Here is a 20,438-nt window from a genome sequence, read left to right on the forward strand (position 1 = left end):
ATAGCATAATAAGTTTTTTTCTCAACTATCAGTGAATAAAAGAAACCTGCGATGGTTGTTTTGTCTTAAAATTTTCAAAAGTTATGCAGTAATTTTGTTCGCTGAATCCACAAATGATAATCATTTTTCTTTATCACTTACATATTTCTAGAAAAAATGTCATATCTACTTTTACATAAGTGAATCATTTTATTGAGATCTGGTCACATTTTGCTGTGCGTAAAATGTTGACAACAACTGGCTATACATTTTTACACAGTGAGAGATTTATCGATTGTTATAGAACCCATGAGAAACATACCGTTGGCATATAAACTGTTAACAGGCGCCAGGCATGTCATTTCTATATAGTATTTCGTTTTGTGTCCACTTTGATACTTCTTTTTTCTATTCAGTATTATTTGTTATTCTTTGTGGCAGCATCAGGTCGTGTAATTAACCCAATATATTCTATTATATTTATAGTAAATTTCTGATTGTCAATAGAAATGATAATAGTTAGTGGCTACAACATAAAACATCTGGGGAACCACAGCTTTTCACAAAAGATGGACTTATTTATTTTGATGATAGATGAAAACCTATTAAAAGATTCTCCAGGGATTATGGGTTATAGGTTTCAGACAAAGAGGTTACTTTCTCTAGGGCCGTCGCATTACTGGTACAGAAATAATGAGAAACAGTTTATACTTTGTTTTTGCATGAAGGTTTATTGGTTTATTACATTAATACCAACACTAGAAGCTGCAGTATATGAGCAGAGTGAGTAGTGATTGTTCATTGATTCCTCTAAAACAAGTTTGTAAGGTATTCTACACAATAGTAACATCTTCCTATTCCTCATTTGGTTCGTACGAAAATCTTGAACTTCTTTTTGATAAGGTCAACTACATATGCCATCTTTGGCTATACTGTGGATACGTAAAAGGTCTTTGTATGTTTTAAGGTTGGGAATAAAGTTACAAAGAGTTTTTATATTTTAAGTGAGAACTAAACAACAAAGCATGAAAGTTTCATCTGATATAACGTAACCCAAACTAATCTGAAATCATTTTTTTTCTGTGGATGGGTCAGGAACGAACATATTCAACATTGATAAAGGAACAATGGCCCTACAATATCCTGGTTCATAAATAAAAGATTGAACACAATACGTAGATTTAATAATAAAATAAGAATATTTCACATTAACAAATCAAGATGAATGATAATTCATATTCGTTTCTCATCAATGTTCTTCTCTTTTCTTTAGTTTATTTATATTTCTCTTGAAAAACATAATAATAAAGATGTTCATCGTGATAAACGAAATAATAATTTGATCTAACGAAGAATTTCTTTTCTTCCTGTTTTTTAAACAATTTGTACGTTATAGAAAAAAATAAATATTTATTTCGATGTCTGCGTGTATGAATCATGGAAAATTTGTATTTAAAACCAAAATAACTTGTACCTCATTTAAAATATCAGGCCTATGTAATATTGCAAAAACACTTTGGATCTTTATTCAAAACTATACATGAAACATCCATTGTTGACAACGGTTTTTTTTTCAGACCGGTTAGATATTATAGATATTATAAATCATATATATTACAGACATTATAATCAATAAGTTAGTTAAGCTAACCTTTTAAGAACAAAATAACATACTTTATGAAGAATGTACGAATGACTTGGAAACAAGATTTTAAGGTGGGTTAAACATTTGCAATGATTCCAGATATATTTATGTAACCTTAAACAGCTGTTAATTGAAACTATAACGTGCATAAAAATCGTATTTAATGTGAACTCGAGTTGTTAATCACACATGATATAAAATAAGTTCCTGTAAATGAAAAGTAGCCTGAACTAAAATCACTTAACATGATGTAACTGTATCTAACCTGAACACAAAAGGAAAGTTTTAGCTTCATTTCAATATTAAATTAGTAACTAACGGTCGTGGTTAGCTGATAATAAAAAAAAAGCATATTGATCAAAATTAATAGAATTAATAGTTATATATATATATATGTTTGACCATAAAAAATGAAAATTTCGTAAATCGGTGTAGAAGGACAAGATTAACTTCCTACAGACGATAACAAAAAAAGTTATGAATTATTAACACAAAACACTTAATCAATGACAGATAAAAGAAAACCGACATCACGATAGTGTTACTCCAGAAGAAGACAACTTGAGCCAAGAAGTGTTAAGAATTATATCAAAATACGTGTAAAACAGTGAAGTGCGCGAGTAATTACAACATTCCTTTCGGTAAAGACATGTCCAGTATGAGTTCTAAGAGAAGACCAGGAAAGAACTAATAGTGGAAGTAAGAAGAATGAAGACGTGTCTTGATTGTCACAGATAGTGTCCAGTTTGACGTATTTATTAAACTTAATATAATATAAAGTATACCCTGTATTTATCACTTCGTTTTAGTTTATTTTTCTCTCAAGTATTATAGAGTTAAGTGTTATATAGGTAATGAATACTATGTGTATAATTTAGTTTCATTCATTGTGTTTACGAAGCATTACTATATCTACGAACAACTTTATAATGAATACTTGGTGTATACACTGCTGGACAAAATCTTCAAATCATAATAAGCATTTTACGTTGTTAGACTAAACCACTTATTTGAGTAGATTTTCGAAAGATGAAAATAAGAAAAGAGAAAATAAATATAAAAACGTTTTAGTATTTAATAGGGAAAATGTGAACACTATGAACTTATCATAAATACTAGCTGGTCAAAAGTTTAAGTTCATACAGAAATGAAGCGTTAATCGGTATACACGTAACGAAATTTAGTAATTTGTGTTCAAGCATTAGCGTTGTCATCATCTCCCACTGACATCTCCTGTGTTACATTGGATAGAAACATGACAAAGGCCAAAAATCTGACAGAGGTTGAACGTTGCAAAATTGTTGAGCTACACAAGCAAGGTCTCTCTTAATGTGCCATCGCTGGTGAGATTTGGCGAAGTAAAAGTGCTGTTGCAAATTTCTTAAAAGACCCTGAGGGATACGGAACAAGAATTTTAAGTGGTCGGTCCAAGAAAATTTTGCTGTCGTTCATCAGGAGGATTCGGCGGGTGGTCCAGCAAAAACCCAGCCAATCGTCGAATCAGATTTACGCTCTTAAAAACGCAGTATGCAGTTCAGGAACAATAAGACAACATCTACGAGATAAATGCTTTAAAAACTGTAAACGTCTTCAAAGGCCACCCCTCTTTCCACACCAACAAATACCTCGGTTAAACTTTGTTGAGAAGCACCAAACAATGGATGTAGAAAAGTTGGCGAAGGATTTGTTCTCTGATGAGAAACCATTTAATCTGGATGGTACAGATGGCTTCCAATGTTACTGGCACAATAAGAATATCCCACTCGAGACATTTTTTACACGACACAGCGGAGGAGGTTCCATCATGATCTGAGGAGCTTTATCCTTCCATGGAACAATGGAGCTTCAGGTTATATAGAAGCGTGAAGCAGCAGATAGATTATTGACATGTTGGATAGATCATCCTCATTCACTGGAGGCCCTCGCTTGTGTGGAAATGACTGGATCTTTCTGCAGGACAACGCTGCCATCCACAATCTCCGAAGGACAAAGGACTTTTTCATGAGGAATAATGTGATTCTTTTGGACCATCCATCGTGTTCGTCCCAACTGAACCCCATTGAAAATGTTTGGGGGAGGATGACAAGGGAAGTCTATAGAAATGGTCATCAATTCTAAACAGTGCATGATCTTCGTGAAGCTATTTTCAACACTTTGAATAACATTCCAGCCAGCCTTCAACCCACGCTTATATCAACCATGCCAAAACGAATGTTCGCAGATATTCGCAATGATGGCCGTGCAACTCACTACTAAGTCCTCTTGTTGGACACTTCCTACCATGTTTAGGACTTCTTTTTGGTATAGTCTTAAATTTTGGACAGCTAAAATTTAGGCTCATTTCGTGGTGTTCAACGCAAAAAAGATTTTTATTTTTATTTTCTCTTTTATTATTTTCATCTGTCGAAGTTCTACTCAAGTAAATGTTTGAGTCTAACAATGCAAAATGCATATTTGTTCTTTATGTTCATTGGCCTTTGGCCAGTAGTATATATATATATATATACATTATTAATAGAAGATTGTTAATGATCATGGATGTAAGATGTAAGGATGGAAAGAAGCGCTTTCGTGATGAAATATTCATCAAAGATATAATTCATTTTTAACCAAATAGGAGTGAGGCATCCCTAAATATTTTAGAAGCCTCGTAATATTTCGCTTAATAATGACAAGCGTTATACAGGATACAGTGAACAAACCATTGATGATATTGTGTGATAGTTATTAAAAGAGCAGACTATGTATTTTTATATCATGTGATATAATATTCACAATAATAAAAGAAACATTACATATGTCGAGATTTTAAACTCTTGAGCTACTCTTTAACCTATAAGAGTGTAAGCACGTTTGATACGACAGAAGTTTGAACAAGCGACCCAAAGACTCAGAAGTCGAGTTTAATGGCCTGATAGTTAAATTTACTGACTTTCTTACTAAAAAAAGTTTAACTTCGAAACGATTTCGTATTTACATTTTGGTATACTCACTTATTTATATTAAATTCCACTTCCAAAATAAGTGAGCAGTTTCCAAATATCTTCCGACAGTACGATTTCATGCGTCCAAATAAAAACTGTTATTCATTTTTAGTTCACTGTTCAATGTTGTTCCTCTTCCTATTCTTTCATCCCATTCTGTTTGTCTTCCTGTTCGTGTTCCTCTTCCCAACCCACCTCTTAAGTTAAGATCATCGTCAAATCCCAAGCCAAAGTCTGGGTCTCTTCCAAACATATTCTTCTTATATTTTCCATTTCCACTACCTATTACAAAACCTGGTTTGTTGGTAAGACCACTTTTATTCCTATCTATGTGAACAGCGCTCCTATTTCCCTTTATATCTCCATGACCATCATAACTATTGTGGATGTTTTCGGTTATTTCGTTTTTAGTGTAACTTCAGACAATGTAGACCGTAATAATCAAAAGTAGAATGAAAACCTGAAAATATAAATATCAAAATTCAGCTTTCTTATGAAACTGTGACCAATAAAAAACAAATAAGGTCCTCGCTTGGTCCGTGAGGAAGTTGTGTAGATCCAAAGTTATTTTGCAGACACAAACAGATACACAAACACAAACAAACTAGTACGATGTATGTTAGACTATCGTATTACAATTTCCCCATAAAGCTTTAACATTTTATTGTAAAATGTTCTTATGCGGAATAGATTACTATAAAATAAATGGCATTATTCTTCTTTAGTCTAAATCGTTTAAACTAACTTGTATTAAAAAAGCAATTGATATTACAAATGATTGATTAATTCAGTGAATCTATACAATATCAACTGGCCCGGCATGGCGGAGCGCGTTAAGGCATGCGACTCGTAATCTGAGGGTCGCGGGTCCACGTCGCGCTAAACATGCTCACCCTCCCAGGCGTGGGGGCGTTATAAGATACGGTCAATCCCACTATTCGTTGGTAAAAGAGTAGCCCAAGAGTTGGCGGTGGGTGGTGATGACTAGCTGCTTTACTTCTAGTCTTACACTCCTAAATTAGGGACGGCTAGGTGCAGTGGGCTAACAACCTACTCACTTAAAAACCTGTTACGGAAACCGCAGTGTTTGCGGCCCTATGTTCTTTAAGGAATTGAGTGGCAGATGATGATACAATATAAACGTTATTTTACTAGTGTTCAGACAGGTACCACACGTAGAGCATGGTGGGAAATTCAACATAATTCCTCCTGTTTGTTGTTTCACATGGAGAGAACATTTGTCACAGTGCTATTCTACCGGAAATTCGTTTTCACTATATGTGTTTGATATGGTGTTTGATAGCGTGATTCAATATATATTTCACTAACAATGATCCGAAATAACATCAGGTCTCTTGTGAACAGTAATTAATTTTTGTCTAATTATCTCATATTATTCTGCGTAGAGAAGTGCCTATTCTAACATTGAAATTATACCGTACAGCAAATACAACGATTTGTCTCCGGTGAGTTGTGTAACAGTTTAACCGATAATTAATTTATATAATAAACTGTAAAAACATTATCACTGTCTTCATCTTCATTACACTGCGATATGGTAATAGACGCTGATATCAGCTGTAAGTTAGTTGGTTATATTAAAAGCATTTTACAACTTTTCGTATTTACATGATGTGGTGATATAACGCAATCACACTGGAGGCCATAGCTATGAGTTACGAAACTGTTATAACTCAAATTGCTACTAGTTAGTTTTAAATTATACAAAGGTCATACTTTATAATTGGCTTTTTCTTCAGATGCATTGAGAAACGAATTTAAATTTCAAACCAACGCTTTCAATTTTATAGAAATTTTTTTTTAATTTCTTTTCTATACTGATGTACTTTCAGAGCCCGAGATCATGACAAATGATCATCACGGTGTTTATATCGTCAGTTCATCGAAAAGTATATTACAGAATTATTTATTTCTTTTCGTTACGATCGGAATTATTTTATGTGAGAATTTAATTTGTTTTCTTTTTTAAACTTTATTATTATTTACTTGTTTGTCATACTCCTGTTAAGTTTAGGTTAGGTACACTTACGTTCCGGTTTGTGGAACGTTTGTGGAAAAAAAATATATTTCCTAACAACCTAGAAGTAGGCAAGGCTACTAATAGAGAAACATAAGCTGCTGTAGTACAGCATAATATAATGAATAGTAAACACCAGACACAAAATAGTAAAATAATTTGGGATACATTTCTTAGGAAATATGAAGGAAAACATTATTATAGCGTAATAACATTCTAGAAAAATACAGAGATATATTTGTAGGAGAAGTGAACCTGGTCGTACAAAAAACGTTAAATACATAATAGAGTTAAATGACAATAAACTTATAGCACACAGACCTCACAGAGTGTCAGAGAAATACAAGTTTGAGTAAAAACAGTGTGAAAATGATGTGCTTGAACAAGGAGTAATAGAGAACGGTATGCATCCTCGGTTGTATTTGTTCCTCAGAAAGACGGAAAATTAAGGTTTTGGGTAGAATTTGAAAAAGTGATTGTTGTAACAGTTGAAGACATTTATCTGTTACGTAGTGCACAGGAAACTTTAGAAAGCTTGAATAATAGAGAACACTTTTCGTCTATTCATTTTAAAGTGGATAGTGGTATACATAAAAGAGAAAGAGAAGGGTAGAACTGCTTTTGTGTTACTTTCAGAATGTACTTTTGTTTAAGTAATGCTTCTTCAACATTCAAGAGATTAATGAACGTTGTATTATCAGATCTACAAGATTCAGAATGTTTCTGTTACTTAGATGATGTTATAGTGTTCGCTGCGGTTATGGAAGAAAACTTAGAAATATTAAAACGTGTATTTGATAGATTACGAGAAGGAACTTTAAATATTAAACAAAAGAAAAATGTTGAGGTCGAATCTGATTACTCAAATAAACTAGATTTATCTTACGATGACGAAGAGTTAAGTGAAACCGAAATAGTAAATTAAAATTTAGATCACGTTGATACCATATTAGATGATGGAAGTGTTGACACAGCGTGTCAAGTGACGTCATGGTTCCTGTACCCAAGGACAGTATGTCAAGAACATCTATAACGAGGTAAGCTGATTCTGTTACTGATGATTATAGCGTAAGACCACATGGTCCTGATCAACTCAACCAGAAGTAATTCTTACTTTTACAAGAAGACGAGTGAAGTGCTATTGACAAGTAGCTGTACCTTGAATAAAAAATAACATTAATAGAGTTAAAGCTAGCTCTAGTTACGAAACTTGTGCTGTGCTACAAGCTCTTAACAATATGTTAAGCCAAATGCGTAGCTGTAATTAGAACTACGTAGACAATATAGGATGTGTATGAACACTGCTATATAGTTCTATAAATATGTGTGTGTGGTTATAAGACACTTGTCTTTATATATTTTAGTAGTTGACATATGAGTAGGTTTAATTCGGTGATTATTCTACGGATAAGTGTTAAGAGAGCGGCAGAGAATGTGAGTATTGTATCACTAAAATGTAAGACGGACTTGATTTTTATTTAAGAAGGTTTTTATATTACCAAGAGATAAGTGGATAATTGTTGAAAATATACCGTTTCCACAGCATGTTCGATTAATAGTTTGATTACGAGAAGAATTATTATTGTTCAAGTGAGTAGTCGTGTTAGTTTCGATGATAGAGATTCGGAAAATGTGTGTGTGTTTTTCTTATAGCAAAACCACACCGGGTTATTTGTTGAGCCCACCGAGGGGAATTGAACTCCTGATTTTTATGTTGTAAATCCATAGACATACCGTTGTGCTACCGGGTGGCGGTTCGGAAAATACGACTTAATGTTGTGTGACGAATTACGGATCAGCGATCCTATATTTAGTAAGGATCTTACAGCAAGGATTAATTAAGTTCTGTTAGACCTACGTTCGACAATATCTTATTAAGAAAGATTTTTTATTAGATTTAAAGGATATTAACGATAACTTTCCGATTTCTGATCGCACTCCACATAAACGTTGTTTAATAGACGCTGGGGGAAATGTTTTGAAATTTTTGTTTCGAAAAGTAACCATGGACGATTTATGTGAATTAAAGAGAAAATAGATCATCAAAGACAAGTATCTATAGAAATGGCTAATTTAAAGGGCGACTAAAATGAACTAATTAAATCAGGCACTTGAATTACATGACCACGAAATTAAAAAAAGTGTCCCAAGCTCCAGTAAACATTACTACCACTTTGATACATACCAAAATAAGTCCGTCTGAGCTTCAAAAAGCAGGATCTGAAATGTTAGTTTTCAACTATAGTATTCAGAATAACTGAAAACAATTATCATTTACAGTTGGAACTGGTGGGACTGAGTTATCTGAGTTAGTACAAGTATTGTATGAAGGTGTAAACAGAAAGTTGAGTTAAAACTTTATACTTCCAAATATATTAAAAAAAATATTATATGAATTTGAAAATACTTAGAATCTGTGAAGCCTACAAATAGAGAAGAGATTTATGTGCATTATTTACAAACTGAAGTAAAGACAGCCGCAGTAAAGGATACACTGTGAGTGTTTATAGAGACACTTTTATAGCAACAGATAGAAGTTTCAAATTATATAGGATTATGTCCTTACCCTTACACTTTACCTTAAACCATTCGTTAACTCTAACTGTGGAAATGACAGAGGAATATATGCTGAAATATGTAGAAGGTCCATTTAGAGTATGTGACCCTGAGCTATGTAAAAATAGAATAATTATCACTAAACATTTTTTTTTTTACAATATTAAGACATTATGAACTTGATTATATTAAATGTAAAATAAGAGCTTGCCTTGTCGATACTAAGCCCTAAATAAAATATAAATCGGTTTCATTATCGAACTGAAGTAATTAAATTAAAGAATAGTGGATATCTCAGATTGGTCAGAACTTGTTCCACTCATATCCCATAAATTACATTATCCTATAGTTTTAAAAGTAAAACTAAATATGCAGGAAATCCGTTAAATATAAGAGTACCCGACGGGCAAGGACTTTTGATTATAAAAGAGTTACAGTTCATTCAAAATATAAATGTAGATTCAAATCTGAAAGGACTGTCAAACATATGAGATGAAATCTGAAACTTGCCCTGTTCGAGAGCTGGGTAAAGTATCAACGAATTTCAACAGCATGTACACCATGTGAGAGCAACAGCAGAAGGAAGAAGCTTAGAAGGAAGAAGTTTACTGATTCAGTGATGATAACATTGTTTTTTTTTGTAGTGATACTATTAAGTGGTTGTTTCGGGGTATTTCGTTAATTTTGTTTGTCGCCTAACTTTCTGCAGTGTAGACCGTAATTACCAAACGTAGAATGAAAACCTGTAAAAAAATAAATAACAAAATTCAGTTTTTTTTTATGAAACTATGACCATTAAAACACAAACAAGCTACTCTTTTGGTCCATGAAGAAACTATGTAGATCGAAAGTTCTTTTACAGAGACATAGAATATACAAACACACACAAACTAGTACGATAAAAATTAGCCTATCATATAACATTTTCTCCATAAAGCTTTAAGATTTTATTTTGAAATGTTCTTACATAGAACAGATTAAGTATAAAATAAATGACATTATTCATCTTAGTCTAAATCGTTTAGCCTAACTTCCATTAAAATTTTAATGGAAATAACAAATGATTAATTAATTTAGTGAATTTAGTCTACATAAACGTTATTTTACTGATGTTGTGACAGATACCTCTCGAGGATCTTGGTGAGAAATTCAACATAATTCCTCCTGTTTGTTGTTTATGTGATGCGAACATTGTTCACAGCGCTGCTTTACTGGGAATTGTTTTATACTAAAATTTCACCTTTCTAAGAATTATGTTAAAAATTTATATTTCACTAACAATGTCCCAAAATAACACCAGGTCTCTTAACGTTAGAAATTAATATTGGTCTAATTATCTCATATTATTCTGCCTAGAGAAGCGCCATTTCTCATATTCGAATGATACCATGCAACAAATACAACTGTTTCTCGCTGGTTTTACAGTTAAACCGATAATTAACTTATAGAATAAACTATAGAACACTTACCACTGTCCTCATCTTCATTAGACTGCAATAAGGGAAAATACATTTGGGACGGCTAGTGCAGATACTCCTCGTGTAGCTTTGCTCGAAATTAAAAAAAAACGAACAGACAACAACGCAAAATCTGAACAACAACAACTTTGATCTTGGCTGTTTTATTTTTCACAACTATTCCCTTAAGTTATGATAGCGCTATATCACCGCCACTTCACAAATACGCAAACTTCCAGATTACCTTTAACATGTTAACTAGATCACATCTAAGATCGTTCTTTTTCTATCGGACAGTGGTATATCGGCGGACTAAGAACGCTAGAAACCAGGTTTATACATTAGTGGTTTTTCAGAGCACAAATAGCCCATTGTGTCGCTTTGTGCTTAATTACAAACAAACTCTATATTTATGCTTAAGTTCCTTTGCATATTTATATACTAATTCAAGTAATTAATTACTGATAATAAAGAATTACACCTGATTATGGAATAGTGTATAATATACGGCATAATTTTAAAGTGCTTTTTGAACTTTTTTGTAAATCAGCTAAAAGGTTGTTTATTTAATTTCTCGAAGAACTGCTAGAGGGCCATAATCATTGTTTACTATCGTTGCTTTTGTTTATAATTTCAATATCATTTATTAAATCCAAGTTTGCCAAACTGAATAACATCAGGGCTGAATAAATTTTATTATTTAAATATCAACAGATCTTTCTTCCCAATCAATTTTAGAAATAGAATCTAAAAATAGGTTTTAAGAATTTGTAAAACATATTTTCAGTAAACTTTACAAATTAAAAATATTATACACACACAATATATACATTCAATAACATTTCACATTGACACACTTTCCTTGTCGAAGGAGTAACACGATTGTAAGAGAGTTTAATTCAAGGTAGATCAGTGGCAATTCAGTTGGTGATAAACTCAGTAAATACAGTAAGAAGTAAACAAAACGCTTTTGTAAATGATAACATCAGGAGGTAAAAAGGATGGTTGTTTGTCTGAGTGTTTTGAATTTCGCGCAAAGCTACACGAAGAGTATACGTGCTAGCTATCCCTAATTTAGCAATGTGAAACTAGCGGAAAGCAGTTAGTCATCACCACCCACCGAAAACTATTGAACTACTTTTTTACCAGCGAATAGTGGGATTTACAGTCACTTTATAACGTCCCCATGGCTGAAAGTGCGAGTATGTTTGATGTGACGGGATTCGAACTCGCGATCCTTGGAGCTTTTAGTATATCAAAAAGAAAATTCTATTTGGCCTGGCGCTACGTGGTATTTTTTTTCAAAATACTATTTAATTTTTTTAACGTGGAGAAGTACTTAGTATTATATAGCAAAAAACGCGGTTCTGATACCCAAGATGGGCAGAACACAAATAGCCCTTTGTGTGTCTTTGTGCTTAATGACAGAACAACGACAAACAACAAAAAGGTATATAATATTTATATATATGATCGCATGAGTAGTTTTCTGTGATTTATGTTCAAATACCAAAAGCTAGGAACAACGAAGGTAAATATACTTTCCTATCAGAACAGTACGGTTTTTTTTTTTAATTTTACAATTATTAGAATAATACACCTGAAAATATTTTGTTACTCTTCGCAGCTATATGCTTCCAGTATAGATACAACAGTGAATCTTTACTCTTTGGAAAATGGCATTCGTGCTGCTCTGCGGCTGACAGTGTTGACTGGCACTGTTTTAAACATACTTTATTTTGTGGTTTACTTTTGACTATGATCAATAGCTTTGGTGAAGTTTTAAAAAATATTGAAAAACTAAATTGCATATCTTTGTACCTATTGTTCAAAGCAATGAGAAAATATTTCAATTTTTCTAATGTTACTAACAGTATTTCTTTAATCACTTAGATAAGTACATTAGTTGCTTAATTAATTATATTAGTTTCGTCCCAACTTGTTTTCTTGCGTTGTGTTGTGAGAACAAGTACTCGTTGACGTAAATATCACATTCCACAGAAGAAAAAAACAAAAAACAAGGAGTCTCCAATGCGAAGGGTCGAACTAATTTGAACGCACAAATTGTTTTAAATATATTTTCAAGCCTTTATATAATCAACTCGGTCATTAAGCAACTTTTTCGCACTGAAAAAATTATTTAAAAAACCATGATTTTCACAAAGTTTCGAAAAATAAACAAACAAAAATTTAAACATGCCATCACTGTTATTTCACTCAACTATATATTACCCGCCTTTTTTTTCTTCTCAGCTTTCCAACACATACATTTTAATATCCATTACAAGCGCGTTTTTGAGGTTAAACCAACCACATTATTCACGTGGAAAAATGAATCTTTTAGTGTTTTGTTTAACAATAATTTGTTGTTTGGAATTAAGCAGGAAGATACACAATGGGTTATCTGTGCACCGCCAGCTACAGCTATTGAAATCCGATTTTTAGTGAGGTGAGTCTGCAGACATATCGGTGTTCTACTGGTGAGTAGGGGTAATTAGACAAAGGATAATAAAGAATAAATTGAAGCTTCTAAATAAACCAGAAAGTGTTCACTTAGACGTGTCAATTTATTCTTTTATCTGTCAGTTTTATACACTTCTCTTCTGTTTAAGTACCAAAAAGAAATCAATATTTAACTTCTACAATAATAAAATCCATTAGAATAATCTCTTTGACCGCAGAATTATCTCCCAGTGATAAAACATCCATCAGTGTAATCTTTACAACAGGTAACAAGAATAAAACAGATAATTATATACAAACACTTAAAATAATCTATATTTATCATTCATATCACTTTAAACCATTATGTTATTTTGCCTCAGTGTGACCAGAAATCTTGACCTATCACCCTAAAGATTCATCCCTAATGATCTCATATTGACTTTTTTCAAAAGTAACTCACGAAATAGTATGTACAAATGTTTCATGTTAAAATATAATCTGAACACTCAAGACATTAGGGTCATGTGGTAAACAATGTATAAGTTATAGCATATTTTTGTTTTTTTGTTTTTCACTTTTTTATTAGTGCATTCAGTTTGTTTTCCACATATAAAAATATTAAAATACTCAACTGGAATTTTAAACTAGTTAAAATTTTTTTGGGTTTTGTTTGATCTTGATAAACGTGATTTTAACGATTTCGATTACTGGACGACGATTGTAAGTAATTTTAAGCTTTGTTGTTTATATCATTATGTAGCAATTCACTTTATGCTTAGGTTTAAGTTTTCCTAGAAACCAAGAGAAAAACGGAACACTTGTTAATATAAAACACTTAACTATGAGATGATTGGATGTTGTTTTTCTCGTGTTGTGACGTCAATTGTAACGTAAGTTACAAAAGAAGTACTTTTTCATTCGTTCCAAAGCATATACTCTTCAAGATGCATGTCATATTCAAAAGAATCTTGAATAAATGACTCTGGAACATCATTTAAAGGCCCTTCCCAGTTTATTAGGATCCAATTTCTATTTGAAGCCATGAGAAAAAATTTTAAATACTTTTAAAAACTTTCTTTATTGATGTTACTTGAGACACGAAGTTTTCATCATCTCGTTTGCATTTAAGGGTCGAAGAGCTAAGTAAACGTCTCAGTGTGATAACTGATATCTAACTAAAAAACTTGTCTTGAGTTTCGATTTCGTTCTAAACAACATGTTAGCACTTTTTACAACCTTTACTTTTAATTTCGTGTCAAGTGAAGGCTCAGTGAAATTTAACAGGCTTAGGTACGCCTAACACGCATACGATACTGTCATATTATTCATTTCAAAACATCCCTGTCACAAGTTATTAGACTTGACTGTTGGTTTAGTAATAGTATTTGCATATTCTAATAAAATTATTGCAATGTCCGAAAAACTAAATCTGTCATACTTGACGTCAAAACATAAATCACACTTAGAATTCTTACACTTCGTTGTGAAAGTTGAGTTTGAAATTTTGTGACGTATATTTTATTATCATACAAAAAACGACTTCCTATCAAAAGAACATACAAAGTATAGCATATTACACCTCTTCTCAGATGAACCACCCATCCCAAACCCTAATCTCAAATTACATTTCTAAAATGTTCCAGGATGCTGAACCTTTCGATACCCGAGGAAGACATATCCCATGTAGACTTTTGTGTACATTTGTACATAACTTCAAAAAAACAACTGAACTATCCTGTACTGTCGAGCACCCCTATCCAGTTACGGTTCATGTCAACAGGAACAAAACATTTTTGTGAATGAACATATGTTAACTCACATATTTATGTTTCGTTTGCTGCCCCTGTTGAGTTTTTCTCCAGTTTTATAACGGATAGTGTGTGTGTGTTTGTATTTTATTATAGCAAAGCTACATCGGGCTGTCTGCTGAGTTCACCGAGGAGTATCGAACACCCGATTTTAGTGTTGGTATTTCATAGACTTACCGCTGTACCAGCGGGGAAGAAGGTATAGTGAGAGCTATCGACTTCGTGCAACACCTTTTCTGTTGTGGCAAGTTTTAATATTTGTGTCTTTCGTCAGTAAATATAAAGAACCGCTCGCTCTTCGTATGATTGCTACACAACCAAGTTAATAGGGTTAATAGTTACGAATTTTATTTGAATGACCCAAATTATTACAATCGTTTCGTCTTACAAACATGAATCTTTTTATAGTCTTGTCTCAGGATTCAGGTGCGTCCAATTTTATTTTTCCGTACATACGAAAAATCACGAAAAACTTTGTTTTAGGGACTTGAACGATTACATAAAACAATATACATATAATGAAGTGATTTTGTTTCCTTGGTTGGGACATAATACAAGTTTACTCAATAGACGAATTTCATACATTCACACATCGTTGTTTACCAACTTATAATTGGCTAGCTGTAATCTAAAACAATAACTAGTTTAGTTGTGTGAATAGTTATCACATAACTTCAACGTGTTTTGTTTTAACTTCTCTCTATAAAAAGATGGTCATTATAAAACTTATTTATTTTGTTTCAAAACGTTTGTTCTAAATAAGTATTTAATCCAGATATTTTTCACAAGGAATTACATTATGACAATACAAAAAATAAGATTATTATTTTCTTAGTATTTTACGAAACAAAATTTGTTGTGTATATTTTGTCATCACCTGTGTATGTCTCTGATGTTTTGTACTTGCATTAGATTACTTAGACAAAAATATGGATGGGAGGAAAACAATAAAATATGACGAATCTTCGTAGAATGGACGGCAACTGCCTGTTGTGGAGAAACAAGTGTAGAGGACGACGTTTCGAAAGTCTTCCGTTTTGTTTGTTTGTTTTGGAATTTCGCTCAAAGCTACTCGAGGGTTATCTGTGCTAACCGTCCCTAATTTAGCAGTGTAAGACTAGAGGGAAGGCAGCTGATCATCACCACCCACCGACAACTCTTAGGCTACTCTTTTACCAACGAATAGTGGGATTGGCCGTCACACTATAACGCCCCCATGGCTGAAAGAGCAAGCATGTTTGGCGCAAAGGGGATGCGAACTCGCGATTTTTAGATTACGAGTCGCACGCGTTAACATGCTTGACCATGCCAGGCGTAAGTCTTCCGCCTTTCGTCTTCAAGTCGACTTGAAGACATATTAGTTTTACTACACGGTCAAATGTTTGATCCTGAGATTTATTAATTGTAGTCTCAAAGGTGAAATTTGGTTTTCAGTGAAAAGTCAATAAAGATGTAAGATTTGATGAAGAATGTTTATAAACGTTTTTTCATGTATATTAAGAATAAATTATTTTAGAATATTAAAACAAAGATCAATATCTGATGCTACCATCTATTGGTACAAAAATATTAAAGATGCGTTTCACTCTGGTACTTCAAAGTGAATATCATTTTATCCCATATTTCTGTTAGTTCCTATAACGGATGTCAAACTGGTACATTTAGCTGGTAAACACTGTTCATCATAAACTAAACACTACGTATATTCAGTTTACAAGTTGAAACTTACCACTCTGTGGAATCAATAAATGACTCTAAATATTATAAAGTTACACGTGACGTTTTTCTTTAATAAACCCATTGATTAATTTCGTTATTCAAATAATTTTGTCCAAATATACTAATAAGAAACTAGCCTAATTAAGCATATGATTCTGTATCGAAACGTATTTCTGGTAAACACAGACAGACAGATTTACAAAAGTTTTCTTTTAACTTTAAATTACACTTTATTTCTTACTTTATTCAGATTATTGTTCTCTATTTTCTATTACAAAAAAATCAAACTAAATTTAAATGCAAAATCTAGTTATATCAAAATTCAGTTTACAGTAATTTCAATATATTTTTCTTTCACTATATAACTTACGGGTTGTTGGTTGAACAAAAAAAAGATTTCACAACATCATTTCTATCGGCGATAATCCAGTTTCTAAGAAGCTATAAAAATTAAAAACACATACAAATTTAATAGTTTTAAACTTTTTTAATAGTTTTAATAGTTTAAATGTCCATGTTTTTATATGTAAATTATTTAATTAAGTTCAATAACTTTTCAAGGATTGGGGAAGTTTATTCGTGATGACGAGAAACCCACTTGAAGCAAATATTATCTCAAGACGTTTAGTATGGGTATTAAAACTTTTATTAAAACGAAGTAGACAACAACGTTTCTACCTATGTACGTGATATTCAGGATAACAAAGAGCTGCAAACTTTATCTTTGTTATCCTGAGGAAGTTGATCTTTGAAGACAAATGTAAATTATCTTGATTACTGTTGTAATTGGTTTCAATATGCACTGTACTTTTATCTATACATATATATAGATAATTTTTCTATTTATATCAGTTCAATTTCCATTACATGTTTTTATAACAGATAATATATATATATATATACATCAGTGGGATCTTGGGTAACAAATAATATATCACAGACGCTATTCTATTTATGAATCTCCTCCTCCTTCCTTCCAGCTAATTGTAAAGTAGAAGTTAAAATGTTCCATTCTTACCCTTTAATAAAATCGAAGATTACTTAAGCTGCACAAACACAACTGTTCTCTCTCTTTTCCCAACGACTTAACGATGACTTTAGTGACTTAAATCGCTAATATCTGATGTAGGTTCTATGTGATATATAAAGTTCAGACAGCCCACTGTGTAATTTTTCATTAAATAAACAACGTGAGCTGATGACCTTATGTTTTTCATTTCATACCGTTACGTTTTAATTGGTATAAATTTTAAGCTCTGAGACATTACACATTACTTAAAAATTATTTAAATATTCAACAATTTTAAAATCAACAAAGTTTACAATGCAGCTTCTTTCAAAAAGTTAACAAAGCAGTAACGATGTGGTATGATTGTTATTAAAAGAACAGAGTGTGCATTCTTTTATCTTGTGTGATAATATTCTCATTAATATATAAAATATTAGTCACGAGTTTTGAAACTCTTCGGCTACACTTTCCCCAAAGATAGGGCAAGTATGTTTTATACGAAAGGGATTTGAACTAGTGATCCTCAGACACATGAGCCGAGAGGTGTGACCTGGTGGTTAAATTGATTAACTTTATTATTAGAAAAGTGAAACTTTGAAACGTTTTCGTATTTAAATGTTGATGTACTAACTTATTTATACTAACTTGAACATCAAAATTAAGTGAGCTCTTACCAATTATTCTCAGCCAGAATGATTTTATGCGTCCAAATGTAGACTCTCATTCATTCTTAGCTCACTATCCAATCTTACTGCACTTTCTCTTCCTATTCTTTGATAGCTATTTGCTTGTCTTGCTCTTCGTGTTCGTCTTCCCAACCCACCTCTAAAGTTAGAGCCACTATCAAAACCCAAATCTAAGCTTGTGCCTCTTCCAAACATATTCTTCTTGTATTTTCCATTTCCATCACCATTTCTGAAACCTGGTTTCTTCTCAAAAGCACTTTTATTCCAACGTCTGTCAAGAGCTCTCCTATTTCCCCCTATATCTCCGTAACCACTATAACCATTGTGGATGTTTCGGGTTATTTTGTTACTTCCATTTTCATCGTAACTTCCTAGAGTGTAGACCGTAATCACCAAAAGTAGAATGAAATTCTGTAAAAAAATAAATGAAACTATGACCATTAAACAATCAAGTTACTTGCTTTTATCTTAAGGAAATTCTATAGATCCAAAGTTATTTTACAGAGACAAACAGTTACATAAACACACCTAAACTAGTACGATGTAAATTAGCTTATCCTATAACTTCCCCATAAATTTTCAACTTTTATTGCGAAATATTCATACATAGAACAGATTAAGTAAAAAATAAATGGCATTATTCATGTTAAGTCTAAATCGTTTAGCCTAATTTGTATTCATAACTGTAATAGAAATGACTGATTAATTTAGTGAATCGTGTCAACATAATGATTATTTTACTGGTGTTATGACATTTTCCGCTCTTGTAAGTTATGTAACTTGGTGGGAATTTCAACACAATTTTATTGTTTTATATGATGAGAGCGTTTCTTACAGTATTGTTTTACTGGGATTTCTGTTATACTGAAATTGAATACCTTTCTAAGAATTACGTTATCAATTTATATTTCACTAAAAATGTAATGAGATCAGGTCACTAATGAACAGAAATTAATTTTGGTCTATTTATCTCATATTATTTTGCCACTTCTCATACTGGAATGATACCATGCTCCAAATAAAACTATTTGTTTCCGGTGAGCTGTGCTCGAGTTTAACCGATAAGTATCTTTCTGAATAAGCTGTAAAACACTTACCACTTGCCTCATCTTCATTAGACTGCAACAAGCTAAAAGACATTGATATCAGCTGTAAGTTAGTTAGTTATGTTAATAATGTTCTTCATATTTAGGAACTTATATAATGTATTGTTATCACGCAATCATTGTGAAGGCCAGAACTCTGAGTTACGAAACGATGAAAACTCAGATTACTACTTACTTTTTTTAAATTATACAAAGGTCATACTTTATAGTTGGTTTTTCTTCAGATGTATTGACAAACGAATTTAAATCACAAATCAACGCTACAAACTTTATGGAAATGTTTTTAGTTTTCTTTCTGATACAGATGTATTTTCAAAGTACAATATCGTGTTGAATAAGCCTGATGGGGTTTATATAACTTCATCCAAGAGTAAAATACAATTTTATTACAATCTGAATTATTTTGCGTAAAAACTTTAATTTGTTTCTTTTTATTTTACACATTATTATTATTTATATGTTTGTCACACTCCAAACGAGTTTAGGTTAGGTACAGTCACGTTATCTTTTATTCAATTTTATTCAAAGTTATACGTTATACGGCGCATTCAATAATTACATCTTAAAGTTTTATTGTTCTATGTTTCACAGTAGAGACAACTGAATATACGGAATATTCAGCAGAGAGACCGATGTGGCTTTACAATAATAAAAACACGCAAACACAACTGAATATAAATAAACTTTCCGAACGTTAATTTTTATTGTCACATACTTATTTAATAACATTTTTTTTAGGTGGTATAGCATGTATGATTAACAGCTCATGTTCTCATTAAATAAGTTTATCTTTCTTCATTACTGTTTCAATTAAAATCTGTAAACTGATCTGAAATCCATGCAAATGTTTACTTTACTTTACTATCTTGTTTTCGAGTAAATGATACGTGAATCGTATAGAATGTTTTATTCTTCTTTTAAGGATAGTTACACTATCTTTATTGATTATAATATCTGTAATATAAGTTATGTTGTATCGGATGTATCGCTAGATTTCTTATAAAAT

The 20,438-nt window shown here is 32.1% G+C and overlaps 1 protein-coding gene across 3 annotated transcripts; it reads right to left on the reverse strand.

The window, feature by feature from the left end:
- Nucleotides 1-1,561: 1,561 nt before the first annotated feature.
- LOC143254129 (uncharacterized) lies at nt 1,562-19,500 on the reverse strand. 3 transcript variants are annotated; one of them, XM_076508921.1, is made up of 4 exons: nt 19,424-19,500; nt 18,315-18,737; nt 17,002-17,072; nt 1,562-5,068 (listed from the first exon to the last, which is right to left on the reverse strand). In XM_076508921.1, the coding sequence occupies exons 1-2, from the start codon at nt 19,439-19,441 to the stop codon at nt 18,339-18,341; spliced, it is 417 nt and encodes a 138-aa protein (XP_076365036.1). In that variant the 5' UTR covers nt 19,442-19,500; the 3' UTR covers nt 1,562-5,068; nt 17,002-17,072; nt 18,315-18,338. The 3 variants fall into 3 exon arrangements, with proteins under 3 accessions (XP_076365036.1, XP_076365035.1, XP_076365034.1); XM_076508920.1 differs by lacking the exons at nt 17,002-17,072; nt 19,424-19,500 and adding an exon at nt 18,933-18,983; XM_076508919.1 differs by lacking the exons at nt 1,562-5,068; nt 17,002-17,072; nt 19,424-19,500 and adding an exon at nt 18,933-18,983 and having other exon boundaries at nt 17,887-18,737.
- Nucleotides 19,501-20,438: the final 938 nt, after the last annotated feature.

Source organism: Tachypleus tridentatus, chromosome 6 (assembly GCF_004210375.1).
Source record: "Tachypleus tridentatus isolate NWPU-2018 chromosome 6, ASM421037v1, whole genome shotgun sequence".
NCBI lineage: Eukaryota > Metazoa > Arthropoda > Merostomata > Xiphosura > Limulidae > Tachypleus > Tachypleus tridentatus.